The following is a 17,127-nucleotide window of genomic DNA, read 5'->3' on the forward strand; positions in this document are numbered from 1 at the left end:
GCTAGATAGGGATATACACTGTAATCTCTCCAGTCTGGAAATCTATTGTTTGGAAACACCAATTGTCTGGAAATCTTTGAGCTGGCCCATGCAACTCTCAGCATTTTAGTACAGTTCTTTGGGAGCAGAAACATTTAGATATGTGAAAACATTTTTACTGCTTTATAATCTTTTATTACTATTTCATGCGCCAGGTAAATACATCTCGGGTGTTTTACAGTTCTCTCGTTTGTATTTAGGCATTCTGACATGCTATAATCCAGATAATTCCGAAATCCAGAAATGACTTGGTCCAAGTATTTTGGATTGGAGAGGTTACAGTCTATATATTCCGATTGAAATATGAACCGAGCTATTCAGCCCACTTTCTCTTTAAGCATGTTATGGTTATAATCTAACATACCTGCTTTGCGAGTATGGCACAGACAGCCCTAACTGGTCTCTGATTTCCAATATGATTCAGAAAGAAAATCTTGGCTGCCTCTTCTTTTGAAGTCTCTCATAGAGGCTCCAGTCAATCAGTAGACCTGCCTTTTTGCAAGTTACGCTGGGAATCAAAATCATTATCCTAGCCTGGAACAAACCATAGATACATAAATTAAATCAGTGCTCTCCGACTTTTCAAATATGATTTCAAATAAATCTAAAATCAAATAAAGAAGACAATTGGGCTGCCGCAATACTATAAGCGGAAAGTGTTCACAAGAAAATATTTTAAATGGATAGTAAAAGGGACAATGAGAGACCTAGCTGCAAGCATAATAGCTGAGGCTATATGAAACAGACCATTTATTTTGGTACTGTAACCATACACACACAGCTGAGGTGACACACATTTGAAATATAAATAGACTTGAAACTGAAGAGGACAGAGTGGTAAATAGCCCCAATGTTTACTTCCCACCAGTAGTCAGGAGGGAGTTGCCCTGGGAGTCGTCAACATTGACTCTGGACCCCATGAAGTCTCATGGCTTCAGGTTAAACATGGGGAAGGAAACCTGCTGATTACCACATACTGGCCACCATCAGCTGATGAATCAGTACTCCTCCATGTTGAATGCCACTTGGAGGAAACATTGAGGGTGACAAGAGTGCAGACTATGCTCTGAATGGGGGACTTCAGTGTCCATCACCAAGAGTGGCTCGGTAGAAGCACCACAGATTAAGCTGGCCAGCTCCGAAAGGACATAGCTGCTAGACCGGGACTGCAGCAGGTTATGAGGGAATCAACAAGAGGTAAGAGCATACTTGACCTCCTCCTCACCACTCTGCCAAGTGCAGATGCATCTGTACATGACAGTATCGGTAGAAGTGACCACTGCGCAGTCCTTGTGGAGACAAAGTCCCGTCTCCACATTGAGGATACCCTCCATCGTGTTGTATGGCATTACCACCATGCTATATAGGATAGATTTCGAACAGATCTAGCAACTCAAGACTGGGCATTCATGAGGCGCTGTGGGCCATCAGCAGCAGCAGAATTGTTTTCAACCACAATCTGCAAACTCATGGCCTGGCATATCCCCCACTCTACCATTACCACCAAGCCAGGGGCTCAATCCTGGTTCAATGAAGAGTGCAGGAGAGCATGCAAGGAGCAACACCGAAAAATGAGGTGTCAACCTGGTGAAGCTACAACACAGGACTACTTGTATGCTAAACAGTATATGCAGCAAGCAATAGACAGAGCTAAGTGATTCTGCAACCAACGCATCAGATTTAAACTCTGCAGCTCTGCCACATCCAGCCATGAATGGTGGTGTACTATTAAACAACTCGCTAGAGGAGTAGGCTCCACAAATATTCCCCATTCTCAATGATGGAGGAGCCCAGCACATATGTGCAAAAGACGAGGCCTAGACATTCGCAACAATCTTCAGCCAGAAGTGCCAAGTGGATGATCCATCTCCGTCTCCTCCAGAAGTCCCTAGCATCACAGGTGTCAGTCTTCAGCCAATACAATTCAAGAATGTGATATCAAGAAACGGCTGAAGGCACTCGATACTGCAACGGCTAAAGGTCCTGATAATATTCCAACAATAGTACTGAAGACTTGTGCTCCAGAACTTGCCGCACCCTAGCCAAGCTGTTCCAGTACAGCTTCAACCGTGTCATCTACCCGGCAATATGTAAACTTGCCCAGGTGTGTCCTGTACACAAGAAATACGACAAATCCAACCAAGCCAATTACCGCCCTATCAGTCTACTTTCCATCAGCAAAGTGATGGAAGGAATCACCAACAGTGCTATCAAGCGGCACTTAATCGGCAATAACCTGCTCACAGACGCTCAGTTTGGTTCCAAAAGGGTCTCTCAGCTCCTGACCTCATTACAGCCTTGGTTCAAACATGGACAAAAGTGCTGAATGGCAGAGGTGAGAGTGACTGTCCTGGACATCAAGACAGCATTTGACCGATTATGGCATCAAGGAGCCCTAGCTAAACTGGAGTCATTGGGAATCAGGGGGAAAACTCTCCACTGGTTGGAGTCATACCTGGCACAAAGGAATATGGTGAGTCCCCCAACCCCAGGCCATTGGAGGCCCCCGGCTGGTCAGGATTTGGGCAGAGTGAATTGATAGGTTTATCTAATTGGTACCTGGGCACTGCCAGGCTGGCAGTGACAAGGTGCCAGGTTGCCTGTGCTGGGAATGGGATCTGGTGGTGCCCTCTCGTTTTAAGGGGGCCTCAAGGAACCCCTATCAAGTAAGTTGGGGCATTGGGTTCCGGAGGCCGCGGAGTGGGGTTGAAAGATCGGGGCGGTAGGTGCAGCCTCGGCGGGGTGTTCCTTTCTGAGACCAGAAAAAAACTGTCCCATGGTAATGTCACTGGATTTACAATCCACAGGCCCAGGCTAATGTTCAGGGTGACATGGTTTCATTCTCATGGGGGCGTTCTTAGAGCTGAATTAGGATCAAAACAATATAAGTTCAGCTAATCAATCTACCTATTCCCATTTAATTATTAGCATGTAGACTGTGTTCCATTTTAATATACAGTTGTGTTCATTACATAATTTAAGTATTGCTGATTTAGGCAGTTTTGCTAGGTAACTAAAAGTTCTATTTTCTTTACTGCACAGATATTTCATCCAACATGGATATCACGTTTTTGAGACAGGGTTAGTGTTTTGATCATTTTCAGATGCAGGTGTGAAATCTAAATGCCCAATGTGAAGAACAGTGGAAGTGAAAAAGGAAAATAATCATATTTTCAATATGTTTACTCCACGCAAGACAAAAGTTTTCAATAACACTGAAATGGACAGAGAACAGAAAACACCTTGGAAAGCAGTACCGCTTCATCAGATTCCCAATGGTACTCCGTTAAAAGAGTTAAATAAACTTCAGTGTGACTCTGCAAATACTCTACAAGAGAATATCAACCCCAAGCCTCCAGCCACTTTAATCTCACTTAAAAATGTGAGAAATCCTCAAATGAATGGCCAACTTCAGTCCACAGCCCTGGAAAAGGAAGGAATGTTTCCTGTAATCCCTCTTGAGCTCAGTGAAATAATAGGTTCTGATTCAAGTTCTACACCTGTAAATTTAAACCAGAATTATGCCGAATCTCATTTAAATCCCATTGGATCTAAATTGATCAAACAAGTAGTCTCCGAGAGTCCTGCCGAAATGTTCCAAAGAATGAAAGGTAAACTTCACCGTGACCATCTTCAGATACCTGAAAATCGCCGTCTACAAACACCCCAAAAAACAACTTTTGATTTGAATGGGCCTGTCCAATTCTCTGTTGCATCTGTGAATGGATGTGTCTTAGGAAATACGTTTTCAGGTATGAATAATATTAATTAAGTATTGAGTATGATCTAAGGTTATGAATATTTAATATTTTAAATGTTGATAATTTTGTCACGGAAGCCAAGTACTGATACATTTATGAGATATTCCTATAGTTCTATATATCATTTAATGATCATATAAAATACCTATACTTTTCTTTATTCTTTCATGAAATGTGAGGGTTTCACTGGCAAGGCCAGCATATGTTGCCCATTGCTAACTGCTGGTGTGCCATTTTCTTGAATTTCTGCAGTCCCTCTGGTTTGAATGTTCTGCAGTGGTTTGATACAACTAAAGGATGTTAGTGAATCAGATGGGATGATAGTTTCATGGTCACCACTACTGATATTAGCTTTCCCAAATTGATTGATTAAATGTAAATTCCAACTGCTGCCACAGTTTGATTTGAAACCATGTCACCCTGAGCATTAGCCTGGGTCTGTGGATTGTAAATCTAGTGACATTACCACTATGCCACCATCTCCACAGCCTTGCTAGTTACTATATACTTTGTTACTACTTTTAAAATTGTGAGGTACACACACGTGCATAAAGTGTATTCCCGGATTGATTTCTTTATTTTGAGTAGGGCCTTATTGGCAGGGGTGGTGGACACGGGGTACTTGGCGATCACAATCTCAGACCATGCTCCGCAGTGGGTTGACCTGCAGGTTAGTAAAGACAGTAACCAGCGCCCGCACTGGAGGTTAGATGTGGGACTTTTGGCCGACGAAGAGGTGTGCGAGCGGCTGAGGAAATGTATTCAGAACTACCTGCAGGTCACCGATACGAGGAAATTTCAGCAGCAGTGGTCTGGGAAGCACTGAAGGCGGTGGTCAGAGGGGAGAAGGTGGACAGGGCAGAGACGGACCGACTGGTAAAGGAGATACTACAGATCGATAGGAGGTATGAGGAAACCCCAGAGGCAGGGCTTTTAAGGGAACAGCAGAGGCTACAGGTGGAGTTTGGCTTGTTAGAGCCGTGAAGAAAGCCTATAGTGTGTTAGCATTTATCAACAGGGAGATTGAGTTTAAGAGCCGTGAGGTTATGCTGCAACTGTACAAGACCTTGGTTAGACCACATTTGGAGTATTGTGTGCAGTTCTGGTCACCTCATTATAGGAAGGATGTGGAAGCATTGGAAAGGGTGCAAAGGAGATTTATCAGGATGCTGCCTAGATTGGAGGGTAGGTCTTATGAGGAAAGGTTATGGGGAGCTAGGGCTTTTCTCATTGGAGCGAAGGAGGATGAGAGGTGACTTAATTGAGGTGTATAAGATGATGAGAAGGATAGATAGAGTGGACGTTCAGCGACTTTTTCCTTGGGTGGATGTAGCTGTTACAAGGGGCCATAACTATAAGGTTCATGGTGGAAGATGTAGGAGGGATGTCAGAGGTAGGTTCTTTACTCAGTGGTTGAGGCGTGGAACGCACTCCCGGCTATGGTTGTGGAGTCGGACACTTAAGGAGCTTTTCAAGCGGTTATTGGATAGGCATATGGAGTGCACGAGAATGATTGGGAGTAGGTTGACTTGATCTTAGTTTCAGACTAGTTCAGCACAACATCATGGGCTGAAAGGCCTGTACTGTGTATGTTCTATTTAACCGCAGTGAGGGTGGTGGAGCAGCTGAGAAAGGCGATCTAGGAGTATGGAGAGAAGGCCAGCAGAATGCTTGCACAGCAGCTTAGAAAGAGGGAGGTAGCCAGGGAGATAGGGAAAGCAAATGACGGAGATGGGAACCTGATTGGAGATTCAGCAGGGGTGAATAAGTCGTTTAGGGATTTCTGCAGTAGGTCATAACCCCCTGCATGGCCGGAGGGGGTGAGGCACTTATTGGAGGGGCTGAATTTCCCAAAGGTGGACGGGGAGCTGGGGCCCCGAGCAGGTTGGAAGTGGGGGGTCTGAAGGCCATGCAGTCGGGTAAAGCCCCGGAGCCGGACAGGTACCCAGTGGAGTTTTATAAAAAGTTCTCTGGGATATTGGGGCCGGTGTTGATGAGGATGTTCAGTCAGGCAAAGGAAAGAGGGGTGCTGCCCCCGACGATGTCACAGGCCACGATTTCACTGAGTCTGAAGCGGGACAAGAATCAGCTGTCTGGGTCCTACAGGCCGATATCCCTGTTAAATGTGGATGCCAAATTGCTGGCCAAAATTTCGTCCTCCAGGATTGAGGATTGTGTTCCGGACATTATTGGGGAGGACCAGACGGGGTTTGTTAAGGGTAGGCAGTTGGTGGCCAATGTAAGACGGTTATTAAACGTGATCATGATGCCCCCAGAAGGTAGGGAGGTGGAGGTAGTGATCGCAATGGATGCAGAAAAGGCTTATGATCGGGTAGATTAGGATTATCTGTGGGAGGTACTGGGACGGTTCGAATTTGGGCGGGGCTTTATTGACTGGGTCAAGTCGCTGTATCAGGCTCCTGTGGCAAGCATACGGACGAATAGGACAGCATCGGACTATTTTAGACTGCACCGGGGGACGAGACAGGGATGCCCCCTCTCCCCACTGCTGTTCGCGCTAGCTATAGAGCCGTTGGCGATTGCCTGAGAGCCACAAGGGGGGGGCACAGAGTCTATGCAGACAACCTGCTTCTGTATGAATCGGATCCAATAGAGGGGATGGAAGAAATTATGAGGATTCTAGGGGAATTTGGCCGGGGTATAATTTCGGGGTATAAGCTAAATATGGGGAAAAGTGTGATGTTTGTGGTCCAGACGAGGGGACAGGAGAAGCGATTGGGGGAGCTGCTGTTTAGGGTGGTGGGGGAAGCTTTAGGTACCTAGGCATTCAAGTGGCACGGAAATGGGACCGGCTGCATAAATTAAATCTGGCCCGACTAGTCGACCAAATGAAGAACGATTTCCGAAGGTGGGGCCCGCTTCCGTTGTCATTGGCTGGGAGGCTGCAGACGTTGAAGATTACGGTCCTCCCGAGATTCCTGTTCGTGTTTCGATGTTTCTCCATCTTTATTCCGCTATCCTTTTTTAAATGGGTCTACAAAGTGATCACTGGCTTCGTTTGGGCGGGCAAGATCCCGCGAGTAAGGAAGGTAATGCTTGAGTGGAGTCGGGGAGAGAGCAGGCTGGCGCTGCCAAATTTTAGTGACTATTATTGGGCGGCGAATATAGCCATGATCAGGAAGTGGGTGATGGGGGAGGGGTCAATATGGGAGCGTATGGAGGCGGCTTCATGCAAGGGCACCAGTCTGTGGGCGTTGGTAACTGCGCCTCTGCCGTTCCCGCCGGCACGGTACTCCACCAGCCCTGTGCTGGTGGCGGCCCTGAGAGTCTGGGGGCCATGGAGGAGACATGTGGGAGTAGAGGGAGCAGTGATCTGGTCCCCAATCTGTGATAATCACCAGCTTGCCCCGGGAAGTATGGATGGGGGGTTCCGGATATGGCGGAGAGCAGGGATTGAGAGGATGAGGGGATATGTTTATAGAGGGGAGCTTTCCGAGTATGAGAGCGCTGGAGGAGAAGTTTGGGTTGGTGAGGGAAAACAAATTCAGGTATCTGCAGGTGCGGGACTTCCTACGTAAACAGGTGTCAACCTTCCCGCTCCTGCCGCTAGGGCATTCAGGACAGGGTAGTTTCCAGAGGATGGGTAGGATAAGGGAGCGTCTCTGACATTTACAAGGAACTTATGGGGTCAGAGGAGATGCAGATCGAGGGGCTGAAGCGCAAGTGGGAGGAGAGATAGAGGATGGTCTATGGGCGGGCGCGTTGAGTAGAGTCAACGCGTCCGCAACATGTGCCAGGCTCAGCCTGATACAATTCAAGGTCCTCGGGCTCGCATGACAGTGGCCCGGATCAGCAGATCCTTTGGGGTGGAAGACAGGTGTGCAAAATGTGCGGGAGGACCAGTGAACCATGTCCACATGTTCTGGACATGTCCGAAGCTTAGGGGATTTTGGCAGGGGTTTGCAGATGTCATGTCCACGGTGTTTAAAAACAAGGGTGGCGCTGAGTCCAGAGGTGGCGATTTTCAGGGTGGCGGAAGACCCGGGAATCCAGGAGAAAGGCAGACGTTCTGGCCTTTGCTTCCCTGGTAGCCCGGAGACGGATACTATTAGCTTGGAAGGTCTCAAAGCTCCCGAAGTCGGAGACCTGGCTATCGGACATGGCTAGCTTTCTCTGTTTGGAAAAATCAAGTTCGCCTTGAGAGGGTCACTTTTAGGCTTCGTCCGGAGGTGGCAACCGTTCGTCGACTTCTTCGTGGAAAATTCATCGTCAGCAGAAGGGGGGTGGGGTTAGTTTAGCTTGGAGTAGGGGGTTAATAAAGGTGGGACCTGTAAGAGAGGGTGACAGCTTTTGCACTATGTGTATAGTTTCATGTACATTGTTTATTTTGTTGTTACAATACCAAAAATAACTCAATAAAATGTTTATTTTTTTAAAAAGTGAGGTACAAGAGAACATTTATTTCTGTCCAGTTTAAACTATTCTTAAAATAATGTTTGTTCAAGTGACATTCAGTCGGTAGAATCAGATGCAGTCAATACTAAGGAAGGTTTGAAACAATCTATTTTTCTAAACTGCACCCTTCAGGGGCGGCACAGTGGCACAGTGGTTAGCACTGCTGTTTCACAGCACTAGGAACTCAATTCAACCGTGGATGACTGTATGGAGTTTGCACATTTTCCCTGTGTCTGCGTGGGTTTCCTCCGGGTGCTCCGGTTTCGTCCCACTAAAGATGTGCAGGGTAGGTGGATTGGCTATGATAAATTGCCCATAGGGTCCAAAGGTTACTTGGGGTTATGGGGATACCCCAGGGGAGTGGGCCTAGATCGAATGCTGTTTCAGCGGGTCAGTGCAGACTCAATGGGCCGAATAGCCTCCTTCAGCACTAATGATTTCAAATTTGAAAAATGCTTCCAGACCTTGAATCCCTAATTACAACAAAAATTATCTTTATTTTTGTCTTCTTAATTATTGCCCAACAGTGGCTAGTCACGTTAAGTAATGAGTGCAAAATGCTAATATTCTTTCAACTTTGTTAGCCATTTTGACATCGTTCATATATATAAATGTATTACATTTGACACTGATAAGTCGCTTTCATATTACATTTAAGTCCTTTTTGAGGCTTTTCACTGCCCATGAAGATTTAACCCCTCTTTGCCGACTACCCGCCCTCACCTTCAAGGAAGACTGATTTCTTTCTTCCTCCAATCCCCACTGACAGGACTTCCTAACAAGTACAATGCACAAATTTCTTAACAACACCCAGATTTTATTTTTAATAGCCACTGCTTTAAGCGTGCAGTTGGTGATCTACCTGTCATTATTCCAGAATAAGCTGGATAGGTTGAATTTTCGGATGTTTCACTTCTGAAGTAATGTCCAAAATACTTTGTAATCAATGTACTTTTGAAGTTTAGTCATCATCATATAAGCAAACACAGCAGCCAATTTACATGTACGAGGTCGCACAAATCGTAATGGGGAAATAACTAGTTAATCTGATTCCCTTGTCCACCACTGATTATGCATAAGTACCGGAGTGGGCTTTGAAACCCTAATTCCGAATCACACTGCCACACTGAACCCAACTGACATGGCATTAGCAACTTCTCCTGACTCCTCCACTATTGCTAAATTATCACACCGCTTGTCCCCGCATCCAGTATTGGATGAACAGAAATTTCCTCCAATTAAATATTAGGATTAGGATTGTCTTCAGTCCCTGTAACTACTAACTCTGAACTCTCTTGCAAACTAAAAATACTGCTGATGCTGAAAATCTGAAATAAAAGCACAAAATCCTGGAAATACTCAGGAGGACTGGCAGCATCTGTTGAGAGAGAAACAATGTGGACGTTTTGGATTTGTGACCTTTCATTGGTTCCAGAGTACATCTGCTGCCAAAACCCACATTCATGCCCCTTTTATCTGTAGACTTGAGCTGAAATTTATCAAGAGTGAAGAGTAGAATACCAGATAGGTAATCGTTGCTATAGTCAAGTCTGGACATGATGACAAAGATTCATGGCTGAAAGCAGGGGCAGATATGGGCAATGTCCCAAGGAGAACAGAGATTGACTCTTGTAATCGTGTGCATTAAAATATACATTGTTAAAGAAACCAATCCGATCTGTGGAACATGAGAAACATTAACAGTCTGCAGTGAACTCTTAATTCAAGTTACCTGGTAACTTAGTTTATATATTCACAATATGTATTAATACTAAAAATTTTGATGTGGGAATTAAACGATATAACTCCAAATTTGCAGATAACACAAAGGTAGATAGGAGGGTGAGCTAGGAGGAGGATGCAGAGATGCTTCAGTGTGATTTGGACAGGCTTAATTAATGGCCAAATCCATGGCAGAAGCAGTATAATGTGGTTACATGTGAGGTTATCCACTTTGGTAGCAAAAATAGGAAGGTAGATTATTATCTGATGGGCTATAAATTGACAGAGGGGAATGTGCAGCAGGACATGGGTGTCCTCATACAGCAGTCGCTGAAGCTATGCATGCAGGTGTAGCGGGAAGTAAGAAGGCAAATTATATCTTGGCCTTCATGGAGAGAGGATTCGAACACAGGAGGAATGCCTTGATGCAATTATGAGGAATTGAACTAAAGAAAAGAGCAGTAGACTGGGATGACCAGTTAGAATAGTGCAGTATGGACATTAATTTGGGTTGCAGGGAGTGAACAAAGAGATGGGCAAAGCATGGCGAGAGGGGGAGAGGTGGCTATCAGGACTGGCTCTTTGCACAAAGGATGCTACAAAGGATGCTGGGAGGCAGAGGCCCAGAGGAAGGAAAGGCTCATTACATAATCCTATCAGAATCAGTGGCAGTTAGATTATATGACCAGGTCAAGGAAAGGGCCTATCGGAATCTTGTATTCGTGTATGTGGAACTTGATACTGCATGAATGTATATGAGACCACATGTGTTGCCTCCCTTTGTCTCACTCGCTCTGGGAGTTTCAAGAGACATGGGTCTCCTGCCTTTATCAGAGTGAGTGTAAGCTTGCAAACTATTTGAAATAAACTAAAGGAATTTCTAAATCCGAACTCAGCTTTTGATTGAGACCAGACTGGACAGAAAGAACTCAATTTCTTCATTTGGTGGCAGCGGTGAGATTTCTACAGACGACCACTGGTCATCTGCAAAATTAGAACTAAACTGATCTCGGACGGAGAGAGAGGAAATGGACCCACGACGTGAGTAGCTGGAAAATGACCATGTCGGTTTTCCTCTTTTTCGTAGTCTGATGATGTTTAATCACTCGCACATGGTCAGGTAAGGTCGTCGCGACTAAATCAAAGGTCAGTCTGGCGGATTAAAAAACTAATTTCAATCGATATAAGTAAGATTGAGGGCTTTTAAACTGAGGGAATTCGAGGGGACAATTCAGCTAGGGCCTGAGGGAATGTGCCTCATAATTCAGTTTGCATGTTGAAAATTAAAATTGGTTGTATTGAATTACACTTTAATTCGGTTAAGGGTTGAGGGAATGTGACAGACAATTCAGTTAAGACCACTGAGGGAATGTTCTGGAGACAATTCAATGCCGTACAATTAGAATTGATTAAAGTTGGATTTTGTCAGGGGGAGATATGTCTTATGAGTGAAAAAGTTGGCCACTAAGGGGAACCAAAGACTTGGAAATGATTAGGGAATTTCAGAATTGTGTTTTCTTGGCAAATTCAAATTTGTTGTCTAGTTGGTTGAAATGAATGAAAATATAATGATTTGAATTCCTTTCGGTTGAGTGGAGATCTCGGTGGATGGATGAGTGTGTGTGTTTAATAAGAAGTTGTGAACTTCCTCTAGTACACCTAGTTTTTAAAATGTGTTTTGCAAAACGAAGTTGCACATCAATTAGGAGGTATACAGGGGCAGTTAAAAGTGACATTTAAAACAGAGTAAGTATTTGAAAGTTCTTTAGAAAGTCAGTAATAATGATTAACATTGTGGAAGTTATTTTGAACACAATTCTCAGGAAGTAAACAAAAAGCAAAATCAAAATGTATAAATTGGGATTTGTAAATGATTAGTTGAACTCGGCATAGTCTTGGTTGGTTAAAAAAGAAAAAGTGGAAGAGAACAAAGGAATCTAAAATTGAAATGCGAAGACTAGGCATTCGGTGAATTGAGCCCATGTGCTCCTTTATTAGAGGCAACCATGATGTACGTACATTTAAAAATTTTGTTCGGTGAGTTCCAAATTGTCGAGATTTCAGTATTTCTCTGTAAGCTCACTACACATCAAATTTAAGATTTGGGGATTTTCATATAGCAAAGACTATGGATTTTAAAACTTTATTTTAAGATTACAAAGGGGAAAAGGAAGATCCCAGTAGAAAGGAAGAATGCCATTTTAGAGATGCCCAAACCCCAAATCAGTTAAAGAGGGGTTAGGCGAGTACTGGGGACTATTCGTCTACTGTAGAGCCTTGGTGTATAAGCAGTCAGAACTTGAGGGGACGCTGCAAGCACTGACCCCAGGGGGGTAAGCAGTCCCGAGAGCAGGTAGAATGGGGACTGTAGCAGGATATCGCTTTCAAGAAAAAATTAATTTTCTCATGTTATATTGGGATAGTGGAGAGGGGGCATTGTGGCAGTAAGGGGCTAGAAACACGGGGACCAATGAGACCAGTATTAGGGGGTAGTCGGTGGAAGTGATATGGCACAGCTCCACTGGGTCCTAGTGCCCGCTGAGTTGCAAGAAAGTCACTAGCAGAAGAAATGAAGTTTAGAATGTTAACTACATTGCAGGCAGAGCTTTAGGGAATAAAGATATGGGACCAGAGCTTAGATTAGGTGTATTACTTGCAGTATCAGGAAGTGAGAATCTGATGGCAGGGAAAGATTAATAAAAATAGATGCAGAAATAAAAAAAATTAAGTTATTAAAACCAGTTGATAATGTAAAGGAAATAAGGAAAGCTAACCTAGCAATAGAAAGAATGACACCGGGTTAATCACCCAATTGCAGCACACAATCCAAGGAGACGATACAGGCCGTAAAAGAAATAGCCCTTGACCCGAGGTGCCAAATGCGAGCTGGAGATAATGATCAAAGACTTAGAACAGCACAGAATTATTCAAGAAGTCACATATGCATCGACGAATAGCCCACTTCAGGTAGTTAGCAAGCCTGCTGGTACATTTAGAATGGTAACGAATTACGAAGCATTAAATAAGGTTACAAAAAGAAAAAAGAGAAGGATTAACGGTATTTAATAAATCCACAAACTACATTGGAGCAGGTGGCAGGCAAAACTTATTTAACTAGTATAGATTTAGCCAACGGATTTGGGAGTGTTCCGTTAGACCCAGACAGCAGGGAAAAGCCAGCATTTACCTTTGGCACTAAACATTACTTATACTGTAAATTGCCACAAGGATATGTTAATTCCCCAGACCACTTTCAGGCAATAGTAAGGGAGTTGATTAAAGATGATTTGGCTTTAGTATATATTGATGATGTGTTAAATGGAGATGATGATCAGGGGGACACCTGTTGAAAGAGTGACCAAAATTATTAAAACACTTAATGAAGCAGGGTTTAAGATAGGGTTAAACAAATGCCAGATTGGCAGGAGCGAAGTCGACTATCTAGGGTAGTCGGTGTCAAGGGCAGGTGGGGAAGCCAGTGTTGGGATGAGAGAGAAAGCTGCTAGAATCGCAGCGCCCGTTTCACGAAACGGGGGTAAGCAAATCATGGGAATTTTGGGGTATTTGAGACCAGTAGTGGAGCAAAGAACAAGAACAAAGAAATGTACAGCACAGGAACAGGCCCTTCGGCCCTCCAAGCCCGTGCCGACCATGCTGCCCGACTAAACTACAATCTTCTACACTTCCTGGGTCCGTATCCCTCTATTCCCATCCTATTCATATATTTGTCAAGATGCCCCTTTAATGGCACTATCGTCCCTGCTTCCACCACCTCCTCCGGTAGCGAGTTCCAGGCACCCACTACCCTCTGTGTAAAAATACTTGCCTCGTACATCTACTCTAAACCTTGCCCCTCTCACCTTAAACCTATGCCCCCTAGTAATTGACCCCTCTACCCTGGGGAAAAGCCTCTGACTATCCACTCTGTCTATGCCCCTCATAATTTGGTAGACCTCTATCAGGTCGCCCCTCAACCTCTGTCGTTCCAGTGAGAACAAACCGAGTTTATTCAACCGCTCCTCATAGCTAATGCCCTCCATACCAGGCAACATTCTGGTAAATCTCTTCTGCACCCTCTCTAAAGCCTCCACATCCTTCTGGTAGTGTGGCGACCAGAATTGAACACTATACTCCCAAGTGTGGCCTAACTAAGGTTCTATACAACTGCAACATGACTTGCCAATTCTTATACTCAATGCCCCGGCCAATGTAGGCAAGCATGCCGTATGCCTTCTTGACTACCTTCTCCACCTGTGTTGCCCCTTTCAGTGACCTGTGGACCTGTACACCTCGATCTCTCTGACTTTCAATACTCTTGAGGGTTCTACCATTCACTGTATATTCCCTACCTGCATTAGACCTTCCAAAATGCATTACCTCACATTTGTCCGGATTAAACTCCATCTGCCATCTCTCTACCCAAGTCTCCAAACAATCTAAATCCTGCTGTATCCTCTGACAGTCCTCATCACTATCCGCAATTCCACTAACCTTTGTGTCGTCTGCAAACTTACTAATCTTTATGCTAGACCCATTAATGAAACTTTAAAAGGGCATTTTAGGTGGACCAGTGAAGAACAAAGAAAATTACAGCACAGGAATAGGCCCTTCGGCCCTCCCAGCCTGCGCCGATCCAGATCCTTTATCTAAACCTGTCACCTATTTTCCAAGGATCTACTTCCCTCTGTTCCCCGCTGTTCATATATATGTCTAGATGCATCTTAAATGATGCTATCGTGCCCGCCTCTACCACCTCTGCTGGCAAAGTGTTCCAGGCACTCACCCCCCCTGCGTAAAAACTTTCCACGCACATCTCCCTTAAACTTTCCCCCTCTCACCTTGAAATCGTGACCCCTTGTAATTGACACCCCTACTCTTGGAAAAAGTTTGTTGCTATCCACCCTGTCCATTTCTCTTGAGATTTGTCCTACTTTCCTGATATTGCTCCAAAGCTTCATCAGTTTTAGGTCGCCTAGATCTTGTGTATGCTTCCTTTTTCATCTTAGCTAGTCTCACAATTCCACCCGTCACCATGGTTCCCTAATCCTGCCATTTCTATCCCTGATTTTCTCAGGGACACTGCTGTCCTGCACTCTAATCAACCTTTTCTTAAAAGACTCCCACATTTCAAATGTGGATTTACCCTTAAACAGCTGCCCCCAATCCACATTCCCTAGCTCCTGCCGAAGAGGAGGTTGGACCAGTTTAAAAACAGCTGTAGCAACATCCAGGCCATTAGAGGAGAGACATGAAGAGGACGATTTGAGCATTAAATTTGATCTGTACGCAAATGGATATGGTATGGTGCTTATTAATCATAGTACTCAGACACCTATCAAACATTGACAAGAAATTGGTCAAGGGCTGAACAAAAGTTTTCGGACATCGCAAAATGTCTGGCAGCCATAACAAAAAGGATAGCAGAGATTGAAAATTTATCAGCCGGAAAGAAAATTTATGTCATAAATGAATTTTTAGAATTGACAGAGTTGACCAAGAGACAGGGTTGCCAGCAAGGCGCGAACACAGCTTGATGGGAAACCATTCTTTTAAACCCTGCCTTAATGTTTATTCTTAACATTAAAAAGGGACAGAAACTTGATAAATCAGTTAGCAGAACAGAGTTGGTAAATACTTGGGTAGTATATACGGATGTGTGTAAAGTTAAGGAGGACGAGGGACAAGCCAGGGGGGGCATCCATTGGAGAAAAAAAAATTCAGGAAAGAAAATGGTGGAGAAACGGAGTAAAGAAACAGGGAGTGGCATAGAAAAAAACTGAGACACCGATGGAAGAATGGTCACTAGAGTATGCAGGTCCTCTTTTTCCTAGGAGCAGCAAAAGTAATTTGTACTTTTTAATCAAAGCTGATAGCAGCACGGGGGACGTTGAATTAGAGAATCAGTGGCATCTGGAGCAGAGGAATTGTATCAGAACTAAAACATCCAACCCAATTAAATGATAAAAGAAGGATTATTATAATCCATAGGCAACCTATCGGCAGCAAACGAAGAAACATAATTAATAAGGAATTGCGAATATGGGATGATAGATCAAGGGCTGTTATTAATGGACCCCAGTTAAAATGATTCATTGTGAACATAATGAAACATCGTGTCAAGGATGTGGCACATTCTGTAGCCCAGTAGTTTGGACAGGGAGTAATATGAAACCTAGGAGAATGGCAGATAAAGCATTCAGGTGAGTTGATATTGCATTTAGAACGACAAAAATGGGGAAATGCTTCGGCTCCCAGGGAAATTTGGGGAATTCAGTTGTCATGATTGTTTTGTGAAACATCAGGCAACACTGATGATCGAAGTTTGTGACCACATGATAGCTTTTGACCATGGGATGGTGTGATAATGATAAATTGTAATTACTGCAGAGAAAACCAAGCTGACGACGGAGTGATTGGGAACGGATGTGCAGAATTGTGAAGAAGTGATAAACTTGTGGTACCAATTAATGAGGGAGTACGTAGTTTAAGATGACCCGGGGACGTAAAATTAGCCTGACAGTGTTTAGAGACTGTATCACTGCAATGATGCCGTGCCACAGGATAGATCATATCCCCAAACCGCTCGGACAAGGGAAAAGGAATGTTTGGTTGTGAGTGGCAAGGGATAACTGCACTTACTAGTATAATGGAATCAGTGGAGCGGGATGCCAGGGAATTGAAACCTGTTAGCAGCATCGATAGGACAGATGATAAAGTGAAAATGTCATGGTTGGAAATTACTTTCATAAAAAGCCGGTCGTAATCAAAATTAAAGGAATTAAAGTACATGCAGTAGCAATATCCGACATGTATCAGGGAAAGTTTCGACCCACTTGGATCACTGAGTTAGTAAAAGAGAAGTTTGAGATTCTTCGAGTCTCACTCAGGGGTGCAACAATAGGAGAAGGAGGCTTAACAGGCCTTAATCGTATGATGTACGTCAAGGATGAGAAGGGAATTAAATGGAAATCCGGAAGTCCTGGAGAGGGCACTTCTGGAACATCCAAACAAGAATAGAAAGATACAAATTAAGAAATAGGGCCCTCTCTGCCTTTGACCTGCTCATTTGGTTTTCAGGTGAAGCAAAAATAACACAGATGAAGAACGAGAACTACACTCCAGAGAAGAATGTTTTAGACAGTATGGAGGAGGGGGGGGGGGGGGGGGGCGGGGGGGGGGGAACTAATGA

At 44.2% G+C, this 17,127-nt stretch overlaps 1 protein-coding gene across 5 annotated transcripts in view; it reads left to right on the forward strand.

The window, feature by feature from the left end:
• The window catches only part of mis18bp1 (MIS18 binding protein 1), a 129,616-nt gene that overhangs the window by 3,438 nt on the left and 109,051 nt on the right, over positions 1-17,127 (forward strand). For 3 of the 5 annotated variants that reach the window (XM_072491100.1, XM_072491119.1, XM_072491110.1), the window contains exon 2: positions 3,082-3,791. The exons of 1 other annotated variant lie outside the window; for it this stretch is intronic. In XM_072491100.1, the coding sequence (XP_072347201.1) occupies positions 3,218-3,791 (574 nt within the window). In that variant the 5' untranslated portion in view covers positions 3,082-3,217. Of the gene's footprint in view, positions 1-3,081; positions 3,792-10,784; positions 10,980-17,127 lie in introns of those variants that run through there. One more of the 5 variants, XM_072491128.1, reaches the window with a different exon arrangement.

This window comes from Scyliorhinus torazame, chromosome 2 (assembly GCF_047496885.1).
Source record: "Scyliorhinus torazame isolate Kashiwa2021f chromosome 2, sScyTor2.1, whole genome shotgun sequence".
NCBI classification, from domain to species: domain Eukaryota; kingdom Metazoa; phylum Chordata; class Chondrichthyes; order Carcharhiniformes; family Scyliorhinidae; genus Scyliorhinus; species Scyliorhinus torazame.